The sequence below is a fragment of the Carettochelys insculpta genome, chromosome 29 (assembly GCF_033958435.1).
Source record: "Carettochelys insculpta isolate YL-2023 chromosome 29, ASM3395843v1, whole genome shotgun sequence".
NCBI classification, from domain to species: domain Eukaryota; kingdom Metazoa; phylum Chordata; order Testudines; family Carettochelyidae; genus Carettochelys; species Carettochelys insculpta.
Genome location: NC_134165.1, coordinates 4,588,788 through 4,615,465, shown reverse-complemented (window position 1 = coordinate 4,615,465; position 26,678 = coordinate 4,588,788). Strand labels below are relative to the sequence as shown.

Genomic DNA, 26,678 nt, shown 5'->3' with positions numbered 1-26,678 from the left:
CTTTCTAATTCCAGATCTACTTCTGCACACAGTTCCATTCTGGAGTGTGTAAAAGTTTATAACATTGGGCCAGATCCTTAGCTGGTGTAAATGGGTGTATTAATCCCGGTGGAGTGATGCTGATTTTCACCAGATGGGGGTTTGACCTCATTGACTTCAATGGAATGATGCTATTTTACACCAGTGAGAGATCTGCTCCCCTAGCAGTCACTGTCAGGCATTTTCTGCATGGCAGTGTTCCACTGAGGAGGAAGGATGATAAATTTAGTTGGTATAAATCCATGTAACTCCACAGACGTTCATGGATTTTCATGGATTTATAGCAGCTGAGGACCAAGCATGTGATTTTTACTTGCTCTCAGATCATAAGGGGAAGGGAAAATTGTAGTTCTACACTGATAACTTGTGATCAAGAACCTGACCTCTCGGACCTTCATGATATCTGCTCAGAACAGCTCAGCCGGCTCTCACTCAGGTAGTGACTAGGGAGGATGCGCTTGTTTCCCAGCAACTGGTCGAAGAAGGAATTCTAGAGCCAAAAAAGCGTTAAGAGAACAAACACTTTGCTAGCAGGGCAATATAAAGCACCCTCCTCCCCAATTAATGTCCACCCTATACATAATACCAACATCATTCCAGCACCAACTGGCAAACAGAGAGTTAAAGAAATGTGTGCAGCCACTGAGAGCACATTTCTCAAGAAATGCAAAAGGAGGAAATAAGGCAAAGAAGAACATGCCCCTGCTCAGCACAATCTAGAAGCGGAACTATTAGGAAACATCTAAAAAAGAGGAATTCACTGAGCAGAAATTGACATTATACAGCCAAAGCCCATGTGTGTGTCCAGTATTGCTGACTAGAAGCTGGATGTACAATGTGCCAGGTTGAATAGTGACAGAGATATAGCTGTGATAGTCTGTATTCTATCAAAACAAAAAAAGCAGTCAAGTAGCACTTTAAAGACTAACAGAATAATTTATTAGGTGATGAGCTTTCATTGGACAGACTCACTTCTTCCAATCATTCTGTTAGTCTTTAAAATGCTACTTGACTTCTTTTTTGTTTTGGTAACGTACCAGGTTGTGTATGTGGAAACTGTGGAAGATGCCTTTCAAAATCCAGCACACCCAGAAGAATGGAAAGATTTACGGAATGTGTTTGAAAGGCAGTTTGGCCTAGGGAGGTCGCTTGTCTGGTTTCACGTCAGATGAGCCTCTTTTTGTCTCGTTTGTCTGCCATCTGAAAGCGTGAAAACCTGATGGTTAGATAGGGGATACCATTTGGAGCAGTACAGTGTTCTGCCCCACCAACAGGACTTATACAAAGCTTCCTACATCCAAAGTCAGGCTCAAAATGTTATCCCTCTGTAGTATGACCTTGAAAGCATTAGACAGATGAGGACACACTGGCAAGGACATAGTCACACAAGCTAATGAGGTAGGGACACATGCCATCTCCTGAAATGCCAGGATTTCTGCTATTTCAGGAATGTGTGAGCGGCACCCTTAGCTTGGATCAGCTTGTAAGAAAACCAAGGCTGCTTGCAAAGAGTCCTTCAAATGTCCAAAGAAGACAGATGATCCTTCCTGGAGATTCAGTTATCTGAAGAAATAGAAATATGTTCTGCAAGAGCTGGAAGGATAACAGGACAGTGCACTGATTTCCCAGGTCAAGAAACCAGATACCACTCTGAGACTGGAAATGCTTTGGAAGTGGAATGGAAAGGGTCCATTGGTGATGCTTCATATCTCCATAAATGTCACTGTATTTTGGGATGTCTCATGAGCAAGGGAAGATAGAACTCAGAAGATTATGGAAGTGAACTGCTGGATAAGAAAATGGTGGAGCGTTTTGGTTTTGTGGAACATCAGTTCACCTTCTGCACATTGAGGCTGTATGGTGTAGAAGGTCTGCACCGCAGCAGAAGGGAACCAGTCTCCTCGGAAACAGCCTGGCTACAGTAATCAGAAGATGATTTGTCATATGATGAATTTGGCCTCTCTGGCTGGCTCCCTGCTAGGGGCACTATGGTTCTACAACCCAGCCCCAAGAAGCAGCAGATTGAGAGGGGAAGGTGAGCAAAGGTGAGTTCTCCAAGCTTGCCTAGCTAGGAGTCTCTGGAGTGGCCATTTCAGAAACAACCAAGACCTACTCCTCCTTGGGCTAGAAGGGTGAGCAATAACCAGTCAGGGACCTACAGGCCCAAATAAAAGGCGTTCCTGGGTTCAGTGGTTCATTTCTGGACTTGGACCAGAGGATTGTTGTGGGGAGCTCCTCTCCAGCTTAAGGAGCCTGACAATCACAGTTCAAGGCTGGCTGAACTTACCAAATAGGGACTGCAGAGAGCGCAGAACATGCAGAGGCTGAAACTGCAAGAAAATGGGAGTTAAAAGGGCCCAGCAGGACTTGGTCCAGGAAAAACAGCCACAGAGGATTAGAGTGAGTAATGTGTGGCAGCTTTGCACAGGGTCCCGGCATTGGAACCAGGAACAGTGAGTGGGTCTGGGTTCTCTTACTGGTTACACATGAAAAGACATCAACCCCAGGAAGGAAACTGGGCTTTTTTGGGAGCCGAAATAGAGGGCAGAATTTAAAGGGCCTAGAAGTGGGCTGACAACTGTAGCAAGGGTATAGAGACAATTATTTGTCAGATTTTTGAATACGCTGGAATGTTTCATTTGGACTTCCTGATGTAGCTAGAGCACCAAGCCACTGAAGATCAGCCCAGGTTAGTCAGCAGCCTGCAGGAGGCCCTGGGAGCAAGAAAAAGGACTCTGGTACCAGACCCCGTTGCTCAGAGAGGCTCAGGAAGTTAGTGTTCCTTTGCAGGGCTAAACCAATAGACAAGGGAGAGGGTAAAAAGAGGGAAGCTGTGAGCACAGCACCAGCTGAAGATGCTGAGAACAAAATGAAACATGGAAGCGAAGGACATGAAGAGAAGGAATTTTTGAACTTAACCTCTAGACCAGTGCTAGGAGCCTAGGGAACAAATGAGAGATTGGAATTGTTCATTTATTAGCAAAATTGGATCTAGCTGGTAGTACTGTAGCCAGGTAGGATGACTCCAGTGACTGGAATGCTATTAACAATGGATGCGAGGCCCACTGTTAGGGATGGCAAAAGGGGGCAATCACCCCAAGGCCCAGGGATTCAAAAAGGGTCTCCATGTGTCACCGCTACCACGGTAGTGGTGAAGGCCAGAGCCCTGGGCCATTTAAATCACCACTGGCCCCTGCTGAAGTACTCCAGTCAGGTCTGAGGTTGCCTGGAGGGTGTGGCATGTGGCGTTCTGGGTGGTGCTGAGGCCTGGCTGCCTCTGCCCCTCCTCATTTTATCCAGTGCCCCCTTGATGGTTGTAACCTCTCTAGGGAGAAACCAGTGAAATGGCTGCAGATCTATCAGAGGCCTCAACTTTCTAATGAGCCGGGGGGGGGGGATGTTCAACCCCCGCTCTGCCACAGGCCCTGGCTTCACTCCACCTTTTCACACAAAGCCCTATGTCTGCACCACTTCTTCCCATCCCTGTTCTGCCACCTGTGCACCTCCAGCCTGATCTTCCCACCTCTTTTCACCCAGAGCTGCCATTAGGTGGGAGACACTGGGGGGAAGGGAAGGAGCTAATCCAGGGGGCTGCCAGGGGTGAACCCACCATTTTCCCCCCATCTGTACCACTGTCCTGGAGCACCCACAGAGTCAACGCCTGTGGGATCCATGTTCCGTCAGAGGAAGGACGAGATCAGGTATTAGTTTGTGTTGGCTGCGGACCATCATGTCAGTATGGGGAGCAGCTGATCACCTCCTTGTGCACCTGTCTGTAATAGAGATGATCATGAGGAACTTCAGTCTGAGTGACACATGCTGGGGGACCCCTGCTGCCACAGCTAACACGTCTTTGGCACATCCAAACATTAGAGACGACACTTTCCCCACTCAGAAAGCTGTTCAGCCACTGTGGGACAATTCTTTTTAACAGATCTTCTACTAACTGAGAAACAGAAAGTGGTCACAGAAGGAGGGGCATGTAGGACATGCCCTGCATGTGAGTCCACAGCCACAGGGGACAGGGCAGAGAAGAAGCTACCTAGAACCACAGTGTGCAGTACACTCCTCGTTCACCACAGCAAACTGTGGCAAACTTGGGGTGCCTCTCTAGCCTAGCCTAGCCACTCTACCCCCACCCACTACATAGTGTGACAAGTACGTGGCTGCAGGAGTGGAGGAGGCTGTTCTGGCCCACATGAGCTCCAGCCCAGGGGCAGCTTACATGGTTCAGCTTCAGCTCTGGGGAGGCTTCAGTGAGTAATCTTGTGGGTGGATGTGGGGTGCCTGGCTCAAAGGGGTGGCACCTCGTGGGGGCAGGGGCACTGTGACAATTCATTACACTTGCTGATGTAGGGAATGTGGCAGCAGGAATGCAATGCTGCTGAAGGCTGGGAGGAATGTGTCTCCCAGAGGTCATCTGCATGAGAATGCAAAGGGCGGCAGGTGTGATACTGAGGCTGGGAGGAGTGTGTCTCCCAGAGATCATTTGCATGAGAATGCAAAGGTGTGCATGTGTGATACCTTTTCAGGCAAAGCCTAATGGGTATCAAGTAAGCCATGAGATTTGGTCTATTGTAAACAAGTAGTTGTAAAATCACAATTTAAGCTGACACTTAGTGCGGGAGTTGTGAGATCTCACCAATGCTCTGGGTGGTTGTGGGGGACAGGGCAGTCGCCACAGATGCATAAGACATTGATTACACAGGGCTCCCTGGTTTAACGCATGGGAGAGGAGAAGGTAACTGGTTGAGTCAGCTTGCTGAGTGCCTGTGCTATATAGCTGTAATACTTGCTTGGGTAATTTTCTCTGCTTGTTGACAGAGGAGCTGGCTACTAAGGTGTTTGGGAAGCCCCCCTAGAAATATCAAGAGCTGAAATCAGAGTGGCAGCTGAGGCCATGCAGAGCTGAAATTGCAGTGTTGATGCTTCAGGGCAAACCCAAGTAGTGGGGATGGGGGCAAATAGCTGGAAGGAGAAGTGGGGGATGATGATGACAGTGACTAGCAGGCAGCTGGTAGGAGTGACAGCAACTGGTGGGCAGCTGGTAGGAGCTGCAGCAGACTGGAGGGCAGCTGGTAAGAGGGGCAGCAGACAGGCAGACGATGGTGACCGGCGGGTGGCTGGTAGGAGCAGTGGTGGACCAGCAGGTGGCAGCAAGGGGAGACTGCAGACAAGTGGACAGCTAGTACTGCCCTGGTGATGTATCTGTGGGCTTTGGGTTTGGGACTGCACCGCAGAAGGTACACCCTGTAACTGTGTGTGGGGTAAAGGGCCAAGAGCCCCAGCAAGAGACTGGGTTCTACTGCATATGGGGATGGTATCTGAGTAAAGGGGGTTTGTCTCTTCTTTGCTTAGATATACTGCATCTGTCACTGTAACCTTGGGGTAGGTTATGGTCGTTAAACAAGCCATTTCTATCTCAGACTCTGTGCTTGCGAGGTGGGGGAGGGGGGAAGAACTGCCTTACAGGCACCCAGCAAGGGGGTGAAATTGTCCCAGGCCACTGGGTGGGGGCTTGAGCCGGTTGGTTGTATCCTTGACAGGAAAACCCCACAGGAGTTGAACCCGGCCCTTCTGGCAGGCATCTGGCATTAATAGAAGGGTTACACTGACATTACAGAGTTTGGCTGCAGTTGCTCCCAGAGCTTTCTTCAGAGCTGTCCATCCATAGGATGAGGTGGAGAAACTGTCCCAGGCCCCATTCCTCAGGGCATGCTGGGGACAGGAGGAAGGGGAGGGCTGGTGCTTGCAGCAGGTGTCAGTCCAGTGCACTTATTCCTTTCATATTTTTTCCTGCGGTTTAACTGATCCCCACCCCACTCTATGTCCCCCGGATGAGCAATTGTGTCTCAGTTCCTTCTTCTGGCTCTTGGTATCGCTTGCTGACTGCTGCAGGGTCCAAGTGCTCCTCCATCTCAGTGGTGCTGCTCCGGCAGGCGGCCTGCACTGGGGAGCAGGACCTGCCCTGCCCTGCTCCTGCCCTTCCAGGCTTCCACCTTGGAGGATCAGACCCTTTCCTTTTCTTGCAGTGGGGCCCTTCACCAGCCTAGACGACCTCCTCCTAGCACAGATAAGTGCCAGCAGCTAGTCTCCATCATCTGTAGCCCAAAACTGGTATGCCTCAGTGCCCCACACCTCCCACTTCCAGTGCCATTCCCCCCTCTGTCCTTATCATCCCCAGCCTCGGGGTCCCTCTTGCCTTTTTCAGCTCTCCAGTAGCAGACTCCAGCCTTGGGGTTCCCCTCAATGCAGTACCAGGACCTAAGATCCCACAACTCCAGCAACGCCACCATGGCTGGCAAATTACAGAAAAAACATCAGAAAGCTTCCACCAATTTATGAGCTTCAAAACTTAACCTTTCTATGAGCCCTAAATTCTGACTGTTATTCTGATTGGAAATCTGCCTCCTGGGGATGTAGAGTAGCACTCATCCAAATCTGAGGTCATTTTACTAAGCGCCCCCGAGTTCAGGCTGCTCCCAAGCCTGTTCGCTTCTGTTAAATAGAGAGTGAGGTATTAAGCAGGGATAAATCACAGATAGACTTCATTGAGACAGATGGTGTGAATTCACCCCACTGTCACTGATCATAACTAAGAATGAGACAATCACAGCACCATTTAACAAAAGGAGTTTTGCAACAGATGCCTGTAGGGTGCTACAATTTGTAAATCATGGGTGCTGCCCCTTTGATTTTGATTAAAATGATTTTAATCTGTCTTCGGGGGCAGGGAGGAAGTGGTGGAAATTAGGTATGTGAATGATTCCTGGGAAAGGACCAGTATTAGGAGCCAGAGGAGTGGAGAAATTAGTGTTGGGGGTGGAGGGCAGGGGATGAGGGGATTGTGGTTAGGGAGATAAGTGGTGATGGGTGGGAGGGACTATAGAAAGATTGGGGGTTCAAGTGAGGAAGACATAGCCCCACCCAGCTCTTCCAGCGTGTCCCTAGATTTTGCTGCTCCGCCAAGGTCCAGTGCACCTCAGCTCTGCACTCTGACACATCTGCACCCCCAGCTGGCATGCAGTGGCCGGCATTAGAAGCCATGGAGATAAATGCGAAAACATAGTTGGGGTGTGCTACGAGGACTCATCGCTGAGGGAACAAGAACTGCCCTTCAAGCCCTTTGGCTTCTGAAACCCAAACACAGCAACAGCAAACAGGTATAATCCCAGTCAGGGCAGCTTCAGGGGCACAAAGGTTGTTTTCAAAGTAAAAAAAAAAAGAACTACTGAGCCAGCTCTGTCTGCAGAGAGCTGTGTGATTTGCCAGTCTGTCCACTGAAAGGGATGTAACACCACACCTAGATTACTGTGATCTGATGGCAGAGTTTGCTGCAAGGGAGCCCATGAGGATAGATTTCAGAATGGACGCAGTGTGACACTGAATATGATCAGTGAAGTTTTTTAATCAGAGGAGCTTAAGTATAAAAAAGTGCAACAATATAACATTATAATTCTTCAGCTGGGTGTTATCAATATTTAACCTGCAGCTAGCAGGTGCCCTTGAAGTTCACTGTAACTAGCCCCATACAGGGGCCTTTCCTGTCCCCTCCCACCTTGCCAGGATGGTCCTGGCTGTCCTGAAGGCTGCCTTACTAAGAAAGAGGCAGCCAGGAAGGAGAGAGGGGCTGGCTGGGGGTGAGCACCTTCCTGCTTCCCATGAGGGCTGCCCCAGCTGTTAGAAACCCACCTCCACACCCCTCAGCAGGTTTATAATACACGAACACTGGGATGTTGTTCAGTGGTATTTTCAAAAACACCTCAATATCTGTGGAATTTGCTTACTTGACTGTCCATTGTAAGACTTGCAAATCAAACAAGCAGCCACGTAGCACTTTAAAGGCTAACAAAATAACTGTGGTTCTAAATCACTTTAGAGAATTTTAGCTGTATTTTATGGTTGTGTGAATAAGACACTGGACTAGGAATCATACAATCTGGTTCGATTCCTGGCTTGTGCCACCAACTTCCTGAACGGCTATAGGAAAATCATTTAACCTCATTGTGCCTTCGTAAGGTGACCATCCATCCCGTTTTCAGCGGGATGGTCCCATGTTTGGGATACCAAAAGGCATCCCGACTTATTTTATAAAAGGGACCAATTGTCCCATATTTCCTGCACAGGCCCAGCTGCCTGCCAGAGAGCGCGTATTGTATGTCAGTACATGCTCTCTGCAGGAGAGGGAGCCTGCCGAGGCTTGGGGAAGGTGTGTGTGTGTGTGTGTGCGTGCGCGCGCGCAGCGCGCGCGCGCACAGCGGAGTGGAGCACACATGCTGCTCTGTCCTGGCTGCTTCTCCGAGGCTCAGGGAAACGGGGGAGCGCCATGGGAGATATGGTCACCCTAGCCGTTATTCCTAATCCATTAAGTTCCTGATAGTCCCCGACTTCCACAGACAGGCTTTTCTCTTTCCCTTTATCCTACTGCCTCCCTTATCCTATTTACAATGCTAGCTCTTTGCAGCAGGGCCTGTCTCTCACTCTGTCCATACAGCTCCTAACACAACTGGACTCTGCTCTCAGCTGGGATCTCTGGGCACTGCAGTATCACAAAGGGTGCAGAGTTTGAATACAAAATAGTAAATTGCTATAACAGTTAACAGAAGCAAGGGGGAATAGTTATCCATGTTTTCAGTAACAGTGTAACTACAGTCCAGAGAGATAAAGGGAGTTGCCCAAGGTTCTAATGCACATCAGTGACACTGCTGAGACAAGAAAGCAGCATCCTGACTCTCAGACAGTCACACAGTCTAGAGTCTCAGAGTCTCCGAATTTCACAATAGTTTTCCATGTGTCCACTGCATTTGGGTCATTATACTGAAGCTGTAAAAACACACATGTCTAATAGGCAATGATTTTTTTGGCGTGTGCTGGAACTTGCTGGTACTGAGTACCTGCAGCTCATCAGCCCCAGCTATTGGATTGGCTGGCAGGGAGAGGGTGGGAAAGTAGCTGAATACTGGCATCTCTTTTTGATTATTTATTTCTATTTTTATGTTTTTACAGAAAAGGCACAGTTAATCGGAATATAGTGGGCTTGTTGATTCAATAGGGGATCCTGACCCTTGGCAGACAGCTCACCCTGAGGTTCTCCTGATCATTGCAAACCCAACTGGCTGGTTCTAATCAAATACCTTCCCTTCCCTCCCCCAGATAGCTCAGTGGTTTGACCAGTGGCTTGCTGAACCCAGGGTTGTGAGCTCACTCCTTGAGGGAGCCATTTAGAGATCTGAGACACAAACAGATTAAAAAGAAATCTGTCAGGGATGGTGATAGGTCTTGCTGTGAGGGCACAGGATGGGACTCAATGACCTCTGAAGGTCCCTTCTAGCTCTGTGATATAGGTATATCTCCATATTTAAACATCCAGGTGAGGAAATCTACAAACAAAGGGAATAAAAATTTCAGCCCTCTACTTGCACATGCCCTCAACTTCTCCAGCCCAGACAGGCTGCAGTGTTACTGTAGCTACTGCACCGCATGCTGCTGGCTTTGGTGTGAACCATCAAGAACACCAGCCTTTCATCAGCCATGTGCATTACAGCCCTTCACCAAATCACTCTGCCCACCGCACTCAGCAGTTCACCCAGCAGCCACCTGCAATGGGGAGGAACTGAACTGGCAAGGGGAGCACCGTTCAGGGCACAGGCCACAGTTGGTGGCACATGGGCATGTGCACCTCAGCCAGGGATAAGCAGGGCGGGCAGCTTTCTAGCTTTCGGTGTCTGGGCTTTGCCTCCCTCCTTGGATGGTAGTCTGGTTGCAACAGTTTCCTCAGTGAAGACATAGGATCCTTTCTGACAAGCTTCCTCATTCTTGATAAACTCCCTGTTTCAAGGGGATGGGCTAGTTTGGAGCATGACTCCACACCGAGTAGGTGTCAGTTCATAATATAAGGGCCATCTATCAGGAAGATCTGCAGTTCTACACCAGTAACTGGTGATCCTCAGTCTAAGCCTTAAAAAGACAAGAAGTTGTGTGGCACTTATAGACTGTCAGATATTTTGAAGTATAAGCTTTAATGGGCAAAGACCTGCTTTGTCAGATGTGTGAGTGCGGGGGTTCCAGACGTATGCTCAGAGCAGCTTCTCTGATGTTCACTCAAACAGGAATGGCTGAGTTCACGCTTGTGTTCAAGAAGGCGCTTCAGCAAGTAAGCTTTGGAGAACATAGTCTGTTGGTAGGAAATATAATGAGGCCCCAATTAATGAGCCAGCACACGTGCTGTCATAGATTCTACTGACCAATAGCTAATGGAAAAGCAAAGAAATTTTTTTAACCACTGGAAAGGCATTGTTCACAAGCAGAGAGACGAGGATGTAAGGCAGGTGATCAACACCCGACTACCTCACCTCGGTCCAGACAGGACAGCGCTAACTACCAGGAAACACCTGAGAAATGGGAATTCCCTGAGCAGAAACTGACTTTATAAGGGTAAAACCCACAAGTGTGTGCAGTGTTTTTTTCCATTGATGGAAGGTTGATTTGTAATTGAAAAAACAGGTTTGTTACACTGATTAGACCAGACCTGTTCTTCTAGGACGGGGGCCACAAGAAAAGAGGACCTGGTTAGATCCACACCCGAGAGCGGGAAGAGGAACTTGAGTGTATTTTGTTGTCTATTTTCACCTTGAACTTGTACGCACCTGCATAGGAGGATGGGAGAGCCCCGAGTTCTCAAGAGAAAGGTCAGGCAAAGCCTTTAAGACTGGGCTTTATGGGACTATAGTTAAGCTTAGAGGTGGAAGCAACAGAGGTGATGTTTTAGTTGGTGTCTGCTATAGACAGCCAGATCAGGGAGATGAGGTAGATGAGGATTTCTGCAGACATCTAAGAGAAGCTTCCAAATCACAGGCCCTGGTTCTCATGGGAGACTTTAATTATCCAGACATTTGTAGGGAGACCAATGCAGCAGCACACAGACAATCCAGGAAGTTTTTGGAGAATGTTGGGGATAACTTCCTGGCACAAGTGCTGAAGGAACCGACCGGGGGCGTGCACAGCTTGATTTGCTGCTCACAAACAGGGAAGAACTAGTAGGAGAAATAGAAATGGGTGGCAACCAGGGCTGCAGTGATCATGAGATGGTAGATGGTAGATCTTTACAAAAGGAATCAATGTGAGCAGTAATATACAGACCCTTGATTTCAAATGAGCAGACTTCGACTCCTTGAGGGTACTGATGGGTAGAATCCCCTGAGAAACGTAGATGAAGAGGAAAGGAGTTCAGGACAACTGGCAATATTTTGAAGAAGTCTTGCTGAAGGCATAGGAGCAAACAATTCCGCTGCATAATAAGAAAAGCAAATATGGTAGGCAACCAGCTTGGCTTAACAGGGAAATCCTTGGTCAGCTTAAACTGAGAAAGAATGCATATAAAAATGGACACTTGGACAGATGACTAAGGAGGAGTGTAAATATACAGCAAGAAAATGCTGGGCAATAACCAGGACAGCAAAGGCACAACTAGAACTGCAGTTGGCAAGACTGGATATGAGTAAACACTGTGCTCTTGTAGGCAAGAAGGCTAACAGCATATTATGGTGCATTAGGAGGAGCATTTCGAGCAGATCTAGAGAGGTTGTTGTTCCCCTTTATTGGCACTGGTGAGGCCACATCTGGAATATTGTGTTCAATTTTGGGTCCCCCAGTATAAAAAGGAAGTGGATGTGCTGGAGCAAGTTCAGAGGAGGGTAACAAAAATGATTAAAGGACTGGAGCACATGACCCATGAGGAGAGGCTGAGGGATTTGGGCTTATTTAGTTTACAGAAGAGAAGACTGTACAGTGATTTAATAGCAGCCTTCAACTTCCTGAAGGGGAGCTCTAAAGAGGATGGAGAGAAACTGTTCTCGGTGGTGTCAGATATCAGAACAAGGAGCAATGGTCTGAAGTTACAGAAGGAGAGGAGTAGGTTGGATATTAGGAAAAACTACATCACCAGAAGGGTGGCGAAGCACTGGAATGCATTACCTAAAGAGGTGGTGGATTCTCCATCCTGGGAGGTTTTTAAGTCCCAGCTTGATAGGTTGTGGTTGGGATGACTTAGTTGGGGTTGATCCTGCTTGAAGCAGGGGGCTGGACTGGATGACCTCCTGAGGTCCCTTCCAGATCTATGATTCTATTGCCAATGGCCATCTGTCAGGAATCAAGGTTGGACAGAGCCAGTCTCTAAGCAACCTAATGAGCACAGCTGGCCTGTACCAAAGTGTGGGATCGGTGGGCAGGGTCAGCAGATCAGCTTTTAACCCCAGCAGCAGCAGTTCAGTAGCTGCTCAAAGTTTTTACTCCCAGTTATGATATAGCTCAAGCATCAGTGCAGCCCTGCTCCTGCCTTGCCTCATGCCAGGTAATCTGACCCTCAGCTCTAATTGCTTATCTCAGACATTGGCTCTGACCCTTGGCTCTGCACCCAGCTCCAATCCCAACATGGACTCTAGACTCCTGACTCCTTCCTCTTTCTCTGACCCTTGGCACTGGCATTTGGTATCTGGCTCTGACCTTGGTCTCTGGTTCCTGGCTAGTAGATCCTGCTGTGCACGCTAGACCTGACTGCTCACATCCCACTCTCTGAAACCACTGAGCATGGATAGTCATTAGCCACCTCTTTCATCTCCTTGGTAGGAGACAGCAGCCATGTTACGCTGTTACTACAGCACCACCTGGAACAGAGCTGATGTTCTGTCTGCATCTCCAAAGTGATAACTGCAGACAAGGGCTGAGGTGGACAGCACCATCTCAAGCATAAGTTACCACACTGTGATCTGATAAAAATCTGCTTTCCTGTTTTCTTTCTTGTTAATAAGAGCTACTTCTTAGAAAACGGCAGAGGCGTTACAACCACACCGCCTTAGATGACCACTTGCTTTAAGATTCATTAAGAATCACAGGACACAGAAATCTTTGACCATTATATTAGCAACCAAACAGTCAAACTAAGAAAATGTGATAGTTTCATCTAATCCATTATGACCATAATGTGCAAAGGAAATTGGATAGGCATGGGGACTCGCTGGTTAAGCAGGTGCACTGCAGAAAAGGATCTAAGGTTTCACGCAAACCACAAGTGGATTGGGAGTCTTCTGGGTGATGCTGACAATAAAAGGCACATGTCATTCTGAGGATGTAGTAACCACAACCAGGCAGTCAGAGATGAGAGGTGACTGTTCTCCTGTGCTCATCATGGGAGTACCATGTCTAGGTTTGGGTGCTGTGCTTCAAAAAGTATGAGGACAAATTGTACAGAGTCCAGAGGAGAGCAAAAGAAATGACCCAAGGTTTAGAAAAGATGGCCAGAAAGCAAAGGTAGAAAGACTTGGGCATATTTCGTCCAGAGTAAAGAAGGTTAAGTGGGGACATAACAATCTGCAAGTATATAAAATGTTGTTATAAGAAGGAGAGAGATCAAGGGTTGCTCGAGTCCCCCAAAGGTAGGAGAAGAAGAAATTAGTTTAGTTAGCACTGAGGGAGATTTAGTTTAGATATTAAGAAACTTTCTAAATCAAAGGATGGGTCAACACAGGAACATATGACACAGAGGTTGTGGATTCCCTGTGATTGCAAACTTTGAGAAGAGGTTGGACAAACACCTGTCAGGGATGTTCTAGGTCCACTTTCTCCTGCCTTAGCATGGTGGGGCGGGGAAATGGATTGTTTGACCTCCTGCCGTCTCTTGTAAGTGTACATTTCTGGGATTCTACGAAATGACGGCAGGGCCTCTGCACTCTGGTCTGTTTTTGCCATAGGGTATCAGTTACTCAGAAAAGTAAATGATGATGGGGCTGGGAGATATGGTCAGGCACAAGAAAGTGGGGTAGAGCATGGTGGTAAGACAATGTTTTTCTGTGTGCAACACTCATAGTTGATGTGAAGTATTCAACAGGACCTGAGTCATCTTGGCTTCCTGTCTGATTTCTCCAAGATAAGGAGGCCGCAACGCTCAGAATCCTCAGAACTCATCCTCTCCTGATAGTGTTTGAGCCACCATGGGAACCCGAGGTGATGTCCGTCCACTGAGTGAGTGAAACAAAGTCCATGGGCTGCAGTCTAGGATGGGTTTGGGAGAGTCCAGAGGAGTCCATGTGTCCATCTGCACTAGAACTAGAAGGTGGATGTTCCAGCTGGAGAAATCACAGTGGAGGTCACTTTCATCTAGCTAAACACTACAAAGAGAAGTGTTGCCATAGCTGGGGGAAGGGCTAGCTGCGCTGTGGTCTTGGACAGGGTTGTGTGCAGAGCAGCTAGCCACTGCTGTTACTTCACAGAATCATACAATTCTAGGGCTGGAAGGGACCTCAGAAGGTCATCTAATACAACCCCCTGCCTGAAGCAGGATGAACCCCAACTGTGCAAATATGGCCACACTTCTTTCTTAGCAGGGCAGCAGGGCAGAGCAGATCCAGATGTATCTCCTCACACTAGAATTTGCACCTGCATGGGTGTAACAGGCAATTTTCTCTGCTCCATCCAATGCTCACATTAGACGAACTGAGACTTCATGGAGACTCCCTGAAACACCCTTAAATTTATGGGGTCTGATTCCAGGGACTGTCTGAGATGGCCTCACCATGAGACCGGAGCCTGGATGGGACTAAGAAACCATTCATCCATTTTCGTAGACATTCAATCCCAGGGGATAACTGTGGATCAGTCTGGTGCTCAGGCTGGCAGTTGGAAGCTGTTAGCCTCGATTAGGTTTGAAATCTAAACTCTGCATGCCGATTGGCTGAGCGGTAGGCAGAGGGAGGGGCTCTCAGAAAGGCCAGAGCTTTTTAAACCCTGCTAGCAAGCGACCAAGGATCTTGCAAACAGGGTGGTTGCTAACAGGAGGGATTTTTTGAGAGGGGAGTTTAGAGGGGGAGCTTAGAGGGAGCTGGGGGACGCAGGTGGGCTTGGGGGAGTGTGGGAGGTGAGGGGGCGAGACCAAGGGGCGTTGGTGGTGGGCATGTGGTTTGGGGGCATGTGGTAAGGCTGCGCAGATGGCGGTGCCCATGGAGGCTGGTGGTGGCGTGCCCAGCTCAGATTGCCTGGGCTTTCAGGCCCAGTCCTGCGATCCCTGCACGCACATCCTGTAGCAACTTTGTGGGGCTCCATGGGCAGCCGCAGCCAGAAGAAGAGTTGGTAGCTTTGGCGGGGACCCAGGGTGCAGCTGGGCCGCGAGATCGGCACCTTCCTGGAGGACATGGGGCTGCAGCAGCACGTGGCTGGGTGTGGAGAGTCTGTGGGAGGAGGGGATCTGGGGGTGATGAGAGCTGATGGGGGACAGTGTGGTGAGGTGCAGGGACATGGGAGTGGATGGGGGGCAAGGGGGTGGGGAGGGGGGATCTGGGGGTGATGGGAGGCAGAGGGGTGGGGAGGAGGGTCCTGGGGAGGGGAGGAGGTCTATGGGGACACGTGGTGCCAGGGAGGTGCAAGAGGTAGTGGGATTGTTACCCACATTCTCCATGCCCCACTGCCTTGTGGGTTATCCTGGGAAGGAGCAAGGCTAAGGCAGTAAACCCTGACATTGACCCGGCAACTCCTGCAGCTGAGCTGGTATCAGATATAGAGGTTATTCTCTCCTTTGGACTACGTCAGTAAAGCCGAGAGGGGGACACTGGCGTCTGGGCAGCCCAGGGTCCCAAAAAAATTGCCCAGGCTCGCTCCTGGAGAGATACTCCAGCATCGCTTAACACCGTTGAACCAACACGGGAGGTAACAGATACCGGTTATAAACTCTTGCTCAATTGGCGTAGAAAACGAGTGCCAGGGGATGCCTCCGACGGTGGGAGAGATCATCGCATCTCACTGGACAGTCACTGCCCGCCTCAAGCTGGGCAGCCCCCAGCCAGAAGGGTACTGTCCTGCCACAGTTCACCTGCCTCACTGGGTGCGTGAGGCTTAAGGTTCCCAAACCTGACAAGTGACTGAAACTTGCGCATTAGGCAAACCAATAAGAAAATCAACAAGAAAAGGAAACCATCAAAGTTTTAAGCTTGCTTACTGAAATGTGCGGACCACGCTGATCGGTTTGACTGAAGATCTTCAGGACATCAGTGACACCCGAAAGACCACTGTCATCAATGAGGAACTGAAGAGGCTCCAAGCTGACATTGCTGCTCTGCAAGAGACGTGACTCGCAGATTCGGGATCTCTAAGGGAAAAGGACTACACCTTTTTCTGGCAGGGTAAAGCCCAAGATGGACTCAGGGAGCATGGTGTTGGCTTTGCCATCAGAAACGCCCTTCTACAAATGGTGGAATTAGTCATGGGAGGATCAGAAAGACTCCTTCTTGTCATACTTCAAACTTGCACCAGTCCTGTCCACCCGATCAGCGCTTACGCTCCAACCCTGTACGCCACACCAGAAGTAAAAGACAAGTTCTATGACATGCTTAGTGCTGCCATAGTGCAAATACCTGCTCGCGAACAACTGTACATTTTGGGTGACTTCAATGCAAGAGTTCGTGCCGATTGTGACTCATGGCCTTCCTAATTAGGCCACTTTGGTGTGGGAAAAATGAATGAAAATGGACAGCGTCTTCTCAAACTTTGCTTCCGTGCATCACAAACACATTTTTCCAAACCAAGCCACAGCACAGAGTGTCATGGAGACACCCACGCTCAAAACACTGGCATCATCTAGACGTGGTCATCACTAGACATGATAACCTCAGAAACGTTCTTCTGACACGCAGCTATCATAGTGCCGACTGCGATACAGATCACTCGGTAGTTTGCTCCAAACTCAAGGTGATTCCCAAGAAGCTGTACCGCTCTAAACCAACCAGAAGGCCCCGCATTGATGCCAGAAAGACAACAAACTGAGAGAGAGCCAAAAGGTCAGAGTGACCCTCGAGGAGAATCTGCGCAGCAGCCCTGGGGGTGCCGATGTGACATCCAGATGGCAGCATTTGAGGGATACAATTTACAACATGGCCTTGTCGGCGTTTGGAAGAAGAGCTAGAAACACAAATGACTGGTTCGAAGCTAACTCCGATGAGATGATTCCAGCCATCGAAAAGAAGCGCGCTGCACTCCTGGAGTACAAACGCTCACCGAGGCAGAGTACCCTGCAAGCGCTCAGAGCAGCCAGAAAAACAGTACAGCAGACAGCCAGGCGCTGTGCCAACAACCACTGTCTCCAGCTATGCAGCAGCATCCAGACCAGTGCTGACTCTGGTAATCTCAGGGGAATGTACGAGGGCACCAAGAAGGCATTAGGACCCACCCAGAACAAGATGGCACCTCTGAAATCCAAATCTGGTGAAGTCATCACCGACAAAGCCAAACAGATGGAGTGCTGGGTCAAGCACTACTCCGAGCTGTACTCACGCGAGAACGTTGTGGTTGATACAGCCCTCAATGCCGTCGAGCTCCTACCAGTAATGGACCAACTGGATCAGCAACCAACTGTGGACGAACTGAAGAAAGCCATCGACAGCATTGCAGTAGGAAAGGCTGCAGGCCAGGGTGGTATACCACCAGAGGTTATCAAATGTGCCACGGACACCGTCCTGGAACCCCTACGTGAGCTACTGTGCCTGTGCTGGAGAGAGGGTGAGGTTCCACAAGATATGCGGGATGCTAACATTGTAACCTTGTATAAGAACAAAGGAGACAGAAGCGACTGCAACAACTACCGTGGAATCTCCCTCCTAAGCATCACTGGTAAACTGTTCGCTCGCATCATCCTCGGCAGACTCCAGTAGATTGCTGAGAGGGTGTATCGCGAATTACAGTGCGGATTCTGCACAAAAAGATCTACCGTTGACATGGTCTTCTCTCTGAGGCAGCTGCAGGAGAATGCAGGGAGCAGAGAAAGCCACTCTACGTAGCCTCCATCGACCTGACCAAGGCCTTTGACTTGGTCAGCAGGGATGGACTGTTCAAACTGCTCCACAAGATAGGCTGTCCACCACGGTTACTCAAGATGATCCAGTCTTTCCACGAAGACATGAGAGGAACCATCCAATGTGACGGCACATTATCGGATGTTTTCAGCATCAGGAGCGGCGTCAAACAAGGATGCATCCTTGCTCCGACACTGTTTGGGATCTTCTTTGCACTCCTCCTGAAGCATGCCTTTCGACCTTCAACAGAGGGCGTCTTTTTGCACACAAGATCTGATGGGAAACTGTTTAATCTTGCAAGGCTGAAAGCTAAATCTAAGGTGAGGGAAGTTCTCATCAGAGATATGCTGTTCGCAGATGACGCTGCTGTACTCTCACACACAGAAGACCAGCTTCAGAAACTGCTGGATCAGTTCTCCAAAGCATGCAAGGACTTTGGGCTTACCATCAGCCTGAAGAAAACAAATGTACTTGGTCAGGACGTTGCTGAACCTCCATCAATCAGCACTGACAACTATGCATTAGAGGTCGTCCATGAGTTCGTTTACCTCGGGTCCACCATCACTGACACCCTGTCATTGGAGACTGAGCTAAATAGGAGGATTGGAAAAGCAGCCACAACTCTGTCCAGACTCAGCAAGAGAGTGTGGAATAACACAAGTTGTACACCCACACCAAAATGCAAGTCTGCAGAGCCTGCATCCTCAGCACCCTCCTTTAAGGCAGCGAGTCTTGGACCCTGTACGCCCGCCAGGAAAGGAGGCTGAACGTCTTCCACTTGCATTGCCTGAGGTGCATCCTTGGAATATCATGGAAGGACAGAGTGACCAACACCGCTGTCCCTGAGCAAGCTGGAATCCCATCCATGCACACCCTCCTCAGGCAGCATCGGCTCCGCTGGCTTGGCCACATCCACAGGATGAATGATGGAAGGATCCCAAAAGACATCCTGTATGGTGAGGTAGCCTCTGGCAAAAGACCTCCCGGATGCCCCCAGTTGTACTACAAAGATGTTTGCAAGACGGACCTCAGGGAGGTAGACATCGAGCCGGACAGCTGGAAGGAGCTGGCAGACGATCGCAGCAGATGGAGGCAGGAACTACACAAGGGCCTTCAGGAGGGTGTGATGAGGATCAGACAACTAGCAGAGGAGAAGAGAGCCCACAGAAAGCTCAGTAAGGACCTGCCAGACACCCATTACACAGGCAAAAGATGCAGCAAGGACTGTCACTCTCATGTCGGCCTTCACAGTCACAGTCAACGCTGCAAATGATGATTCCAAATGGAACTATGAAGGGCGCGATCCATATTCTACGTAGACTGAAGGATGTTTACTACTAGTCTGGTGCCTGGAAGCAGAGCAGCCAAAATGTTTCTCGTATTCATCCGCAAACTGTCTGTGCCCCAAAGGGCAAGCCCAGCAGCTGCTAATAGCCAGAGCGTAGGAGTATCTTGACCCTACCACTCACTTGTGGGGATGTGGTGGGGATGTGACAGAGCCAGGAGGCAAGGGGAATGTCGAGGTAGATGGTTAAGCCAGATTTCTGTAATGGCACAAAGCCGAGGATCCTAAATATTACTATGGTAATGAGAGCTATTAATGGAAGAATTGGTTAAATTGGTTTTACAATAGACTCACAGTAGCACAATCAAGCAAAATTTGTTCCGGAGACAAGGGCCAGGAGGTCTCTCTCTCTCTCTCTCACCTTATTTCTGTTTCAATAACAATTTAAAAATGTTTATTTTTCTTTCTCTAAAGTATTTTTCTTCGTGGTCCTCATCCACTCTCTGACACCAGGGAGCATTCAAGCATCAGCAGGTATGTTCCCAGCCTGACAGAACCGAATGTGATGCTGTGTGTGATGTGTTTGTGCCCATCACCACAGTGAACAGACCCTGCTTGCTCCAGCCCGGGAGGCTGACAAGTGAATCTGAGACTCTGGGGGCCAAATTGCTGTTGGGTGCATGTGAAAAAGGGCTCTGAGGGAGTGAGATAAACCTGGGGAATGGGACAGATGGTGCCAGGCAGCTCATTCTGGTTTCCATTCCCAGCAGGTGGCACAGAGAACTGCCCTGATATAATATGCCCAGCAAATGCCAAGTGTGTGAACAGCACCCACTGCACCTGCCTGGATGGATTCAAGCACCTTTGGAATCAGAGTGTCTTCGATGATACAACAGAGACCTGTGATGGTAACGGGGCTCCCTGACCTACCTCAGACAGGTCACGTACTAAAGGAGTGTGCAGGGAATGGGGCAGAGTGAAGGCTGAGCCGTTGGTCACTAGCATTTAACAAGGTTCAGCAGGTCTGTCTGGGAAAGGCAGGAGTTCTCCCAGCAGGGAGGCAGAGCTCTGGGAGGATGTTAATTGCAGCTACACACAATGCAGATTCACTGGCAGGAGGAGACATTTATGCCCCAGCCTTGTGCTTCTGCTAGAAAAGGCGGGTACGCTGAGGAGGCAGGGGGAATTGCTTGTCAATATTTAAAAATAACTCTGGAGATGATCCTGGTAATTACAGACTGGTAAGTCTAAAGTCAGTACTGGGCAAATTAATCAAAACTGTAATAAAGATTAAAACTCAGACACATTGATGACCATAATTTGTTGCGGGGCAGAAAGTCAAGATGGTATCTGTAAGGGGAAATCATACCTTACTATTATCAGACAGGTGGACGTGTTAGTCTGTATCTTCGGAAACAACAAGAAGTCCAGTGGCACCTTATAGACTAACAGATATTTTCTAGCATGAGCTTTCATGGGCAAAGACCCACTTCATCAGATACATGAGTCTTACTAATGCATACCCTAGTAATCTACTAGAGTTCTGTGAGGTGGTCAATAAACAGGTGGACAAGGGGGATCCAGGGAATATAGTGTACTTAGATTTCCAGAAAACCTTCAATAAGGTCCCTCAGCAAAGGCTCTAAGTAAAACAAGTTGTCATGGCATAAGAGGGAAGGTCCCCTAATGCATAGAAAACTGGTTAAAAGTCAGGAAACAAAGGGTAGGAGTAAATGAGAAGTAGGCAGAATGGAAAGAGGTATCTAGGGGTGTGACCCAAGGGTCTCTACTGGGACCAACCCAATTCAGCTTATAAATGAATCATCTGGAGAAAGCATTAAACAGTGAAGTGGCAAAATTTGGTGAAGATACTCAAGATATTTAAGAATAAAGCAGACTGTGAAGAGCTTCAGAAAGGCCTCACAAAACTATGCGATTGGACAACAAAATGGCTATTAGTCAGGATAGGTAGGAAGAGTGTCCTTTGCCTGTCAGAGGCTGGAAATGGATGTCAGGAGAGGGATTGCTTTGATAACTACCTGTTCTGTTCAGTCCCTCTGGGGCATCTGGCATTGGCCTTTGCTGGAAGACAGGATACTGGACTAGATGGAGCTTTGCTCTGACCTAGTATGACTGTTCTTATGTTCAGGGGGCCTGGGAGATTTTTAAAGTCCCTGGGGCTCCCAGCTGACAGCAGCATGTCCCATGACCCTTTTGGGATGGGGAATGTGGATGCTGATTCTGAAGCTCCCATTGGCTGGTACTTGTAGCCAGTGGGAGCTGCAGAGTCGGTGCCTTTGGACAGTGGTGAGTGAAGAACCCCTGCCTCTGCCCCTTGCATAGGAGCCACTGCCAAAGGAGTGTGCCAATGACTTTCAGGAGCTGCCTGCCACCCCATGACCCCTGCTGCATCCCAACCTCCTGTCTTACCCTACAGCCCGACTCCACACCCAAATTCCCATCCAAAGTCCTCGTTCTGCACCCCCTTCCTCACACAAATTCCGCCTCCCAGAGCCTGCATCTCACACCCCCTCCTGCACCCAGATTCCCTCCCAGAGCCCTCACCCTCTTTCTCATCCAACCCCCTATCCCAGAGCCAGTACCTGCACCCCCTCCCACCCCCTACCTCCCTGCGCTAGCCTGGCAAGAGAGAGGGTAGAGATGACTAAGGGAGGGGAGTTGGAGTGGGGGCAGGACCTTGGAGAAGAGGGAGGACCGGGGCATGGTCTTTGAGTTAGTGTGATTAGACAGTTGGCAACCCCGCTGGGCAAGCATGTGGGAGCCCTGGCTGTGCTGGAAGAATGCCCCCAGCAGGGCAGCTGGCAGCTGGCAGCTGGCTGAGCACCAGCAAGCACAGGAGCAGCATGACCCATCCAGGCACAGCTTGTACATTCATGGTAAGGCCACTGACTCTTTTGCTCTGGAACCCAAATTGCTGCCAGGGGCCTTGGCTCAGAATTCTGCTGGGTGCTGAGCCTGTCGTGAGGGATGCTGAATTCCCTCAATTCAATGGGAGTGGAGGTTGGTAGCTGCACCCTCTGGAGGTGTTCGGGACCTTGAATGAGTGGGGCCAGAGCTGGGCAATATAACCAGAACCATTGTCTCTCTCGGGTGGGGCTGCCCCAGTGCCTGGGTAACCCAGGAGGAGAGTTGTGAGCACAGCAGCATGCTCAGGGCAAGGCCCAGAGTGGGCAAGGAATTATTTCGCAGCCACACGGAAGTAAAACGTTTTTGGTTTTCTCTGAAAAACAAAAAATTGGGAAAAGATGGTTTTGGGTCAAATGAAATGTTTTGTTTCCACTTTGGCCACTTCTGATTTAAACCTTGGAAACATAATGGGGCAGACGGTGCTGTTCTCCTCCCCCACAACCACACACGGTTGCCGTATGCTGTAGCCGTGTTTTTGAGCACTGAGCTGGGATGTGCAAGATCCCTGTTCGAGTCCCTCCACACCAGACTTGGAACAGGGGTTTGAGCAATGGGTCTCCCACGCTGCAGGTGAGCCCCTGGCAGCAGCGTAGTCAGGATGCATTCACGCAGTGCCTGCTGTGGAAGCGGTTGTTGCCAGCTGCCGCCAGTCACAGCTGTTCAGCGCAGCTATTGAAGTCCTGCCAGCAGCTCTTCAGAAGGTGGGGGAGGTGCTTGGGGAGGTCAGAGAGGTCCCAGACTCTTGCGCAATGGGGGAGGGGTTGGAGTAGGGGTGAAGGAAGCAGAGCAATGGCTGGGAACCAGGGAAACGGGTAGGAGGGGGAGAAGGGGCAGGGCAAAGGGAGGGCCTCAGGGAAGGGATCAGATCAAGGGCAGGAAGAGGTGGTGCAAGGGCAAAACCTCAGGGGAAGTGGCACGTTGCGGGAAGGACTGAGAGCAGAGCAGCGGAGGGGCAGCCTGGGGAGATAAAAATTAGGAGCTCTGAATGGACAGATGATATAGTAGCTTGGTGAGGAGCTGGTCTACAGAAACTAAGCCACTCCGCACTGGACAGAGAAAGATGGAAGGAAATAGTGAGAGAAGCATCAGACACCAACGGGTGCCGAGCCCCCGGTTACTGATGATGATGATGATGATGATGAGCTCTGCTGGATCCTTTGGGATAATTGGTAGTTCTTCGAGTGATTGTTCATGTGCGTTCCGGTGTAGGAGTGCACCGGCGCACACCCAGGTGATGGAAATCTTTCTCCCCTAGATGGTAGCCATCAGGTCAGTGCAGCTCCCCCTGGAGTGGGACCATTATGGTTGCCAATATATACACCTCCTGAACCTCTTCCTGCTCGGTTCCTTCTCACCATGGTGACGGTTGTCAGAACTCCCTGTGCTCGTGTTAGTGTGTTAATAGTTCTAGTGTACATAGTTGTCGGGCCTGAGCTGGGGAGGCTGGTTCCCTGCTTTTGCAGCCCAGCACCGTGACATGCCCAGGTCTCCAGACTTTAAGCCACATAGCGATTGTGGTAAGTGCATGCCAAAGAGCAATCCCCACTCAGCCTGTCTGCAGTACCTGGGCAACAGCCATCAGAGGGATCGCTGAGCGATCTGCAGGACTTTTAAATGAGGACTCGATATGGCACAACGCCTGAGAGTCCTCCTAATGGAAGATGAGCTTTGCCAAGAGCATTCACCATCAGCAGGTCTGATCACAGTGTCCTCAGTGCAGAGTGCAACAGCACCGAGTGTGAATGGACTAAGGTGCTTGGCACTGGGGCGATGGGCTGGCACCCGCCCTTCTAGGAGTCATAGATCGCAGTCCCCATTTTGCATAAGTGGAAGAGGCATGATAGGGGTCGGTCCCCTATGGTGCCAAGGAGAAGGGATGAGCCCAAGATGCTGACGGTCAAACCACTGCAGGGGCAGGACTTGGAGAGCTGGACATTGACGCTGACTTGAGGACTCAGTCCTCACTCACATGAGATGCCATAGATGCCTGAGGCATTCCGTGCAGCACAAAGTCTCCCAAGGATCATGGCACCCACCTCACCTACAAGGACTTTGGCACTGCGGGTGCACCTGTGGAGCCATCCTCCATCATGGGGCAAACCAGCTACCAAGCATCGTTCCTGGTGGCCGGCAGATTCAGAGCTGCATTGACCACCTCAGGTCTGAACAGCCCTCAGACACAGTGGGCAACCTGTGAAAAAGAACACTTACTCACAAAAAGTGTCAACACTTCATAGCGTGGTGTCTCTCTCTCACAACAACACTTTACTGCCAATCAAAGAACTGATGCCTGCGTGGAATCTCAATTCGGTCTTCTGGGCCTCAACCGGCAAACACTTTGAGCCAATCGTCACGTGCTCTTTGCTGCACCTGTCCATGAAACTAACTTTCCTGGTGGCAGTCACCTTGGCACACAGGGTGGGAGACATCCCCACTTATGTCCAAACCACTGTGTTGAACCTTTTGTAAGGACAAAGTGGTCCTCCCCACCCACCCAAAAATTGTTCCCAAATGTACTTACCTCTTTCCACTGCAAAGAGGCAATGTACTTATCCATCTTCCTCCCTAAACCACATACCAACTGTAGGGACAGTACCTAGCATGCCCTTGACATCTGCTGGGCCTTGGCCTTCTATCTGCAGAGAATACAGCCATTTCAGAAGTCTCCTCTGCTGAATGGTCCCATGGCATGTCAGTCTCCAAACAATGGCTGTCCAAATGGATCTCAGGCTGTATAAGACTCAACTAGAATAACTTTAACTAAGGACCTCTGGTGGGCATTTGTGCCCACTCCACATGTGCAGTGGCCACCTCTACAGCCTTCCTCCAAGGCATGTCCACTGGTGACATTTGCAGAGCCACCACGTGGGTGGCTGCTCAGACTTTAACTCAGTGTTATGCCCTGCAAAGCTATGCTGACTCATAGAATAGATTCTGCCAGTATGTATTGTTATCAGCTGATGTACACCATCCGGACGACCCACCTCCAAGCAATGACACTGCTTTGTAGTCATCTAAAGGTGGAGCACCCATGGGGACCCTTGATGAAGGAGAGGTTACTCACCCTGTGCAGTAACTGTAGGACAACCATAACCACAACCAAATATGGGACAGGGAGATATGAGTGGGGAGAGGCGTCTCCTCCTGGCTGCACAAAGCCCCAGGGAGTTGGTGCTCTCCCCTTCTCCAGCCCCGGGGAAGTGGCAGCTACTGGTGCTTCCAGCCCCAGAGCCCTAGGAAAGCAGCAGCCATGGGCACTTCCAGCTCCGGAGCCCTGGGGAATTGGCAGCTGCAAGTGTTCCTGGCCCTGAGCCCTGGGGAAACAGTGGCAGCAGAAGCTCTCAGCTCCAGAGCCCTGGGGAAGCAGCATCCGTGGTCAGTCCTACCCCCATCCCCCAAGGGCCAAAATATGGGACAGTTTATCCCTTTTAAAAAAATAAGTAGGGATGCCTTTTTGGCATCCCAAATACAGGACTGTGCTGCTTAATACGGGAGGGATGGTCACCATAAGTAACTGCAGTTCTTCAAAATGTTGTCTCCCTGGGTTCTAAACCACCCACCCCTCTCCTGTGTGCTGCAGATTCCTTCTTTGGCTTTTGGATCAGAGAAGAGCTGGCTTGTCTGCCCATGTGCAGTAAGAGCAACAGGCGTCTCATGCCTGTGACCTGTACTCTGCACCTGTAGACAGCCAAGGGAGGGACACTGCTGCCTAAAAATCTAAGGCCAGTGGGTGCAGTGGGTCTGGTGCACCTAAAGGCGGAGCGCCCATGGAGACAACATCTCAGAGAACTCCAGTTACTGCACAGGGTGAGTAACCTCTCCTTCCATCAATTCAGTGGGAGTGGAGGTTGGTAGCCAGCACCCTCTAGAGGTGTTCGGCACCTTGCAGGAGTGTGGGTGGTGCTGGGCAATACAACCAGAACCATTGTCTCCCTGGGATGGGGCTGTCCCAATGCCTGGGTGACTCAGGAAGAGAGCTGTGAGCACAGCAGTATGTTCGGGGCAAGGCCCAGACTGGGTGAGGAATTATTTCAGATCCACCTGGAATGAAAATGTTTCAGTTTTCTCAGAAAATCTGGAAAAAGTGATTTCAGGTCAAACAAAATGTTTGGTTCCCATTTTGGCCACTTCTGAGTTAAACCTTGGAAACGTGAGGAGGCAGACGGTGCTGTTCTCCTTCCCCCACTTCACACATCGCCATATGCTGCAGCTCTGGTTTTTGAGCACTGAGCTGGGATGTGCAATAACCCCATTAAAGTCCCTCCATACCAGATTTGGAGAAGGGGTTTCGCCCAGGGTCTCCCACGCTGCAGGCGAGCCCCCTGGGTGTTAGAGCTGTCAGTGTGCATTTGGTCAGTGTCTCGTGTGGAAGCTGTTCCAGTGCCAGAGACACTTTGAAATCCCCCAGCGATGGCCTTCGTCACTTCCCTTGGCAGTAAGGGACTTGGACAGAGGGAGGCCATGTTCCTAGGGCAGCCCTGGAAAGCAGAAGGCACAAGTGTGTTAACAGAGGGCACTGGCAGAGGCCAGGAATCTGGTTGCCAGGCTCCAAACTCCAGGTCCCATTTCCAGCCAGAGTCCTGCGATGACAAATG

General features: G+C 49.9%; 1 protein-coding gene across 1 annotated transcript in view; it reads left to right on the top strand.

Moving 5' to 3' along the window:
• The first annotated feature begins 2,068 nt into the window (after positions 1–2,068).
• LOC142003401 (adhesion G protein-coupled receptor E3-like) overlaps positions 2,069–26,678 on the top strand; it is a 51,233-nt gene continuing 26,623 nt past the window's right edge. The window contains exons 1-4 of the mRNA XM_074980324.1: positions 2,069–2,084; positions 13,901–14,055; positions 19,630–19,689; positions 19,923–20,063. Coding sequence (XP_074836425.1) covers positions 14,025–14,055; positions 19,630–19,689; positions 19,923–20,063 — 232 coding nt within the window. The 5' untranslated portion in view covers positions 2,069–2,084; positions 13,901–14,024. The remainder of the gene's footprint in view (positions 2,085–13,900; positions 14,056–19,629; positions 19,690–19,922; positions 20,064–26,678) is intronic.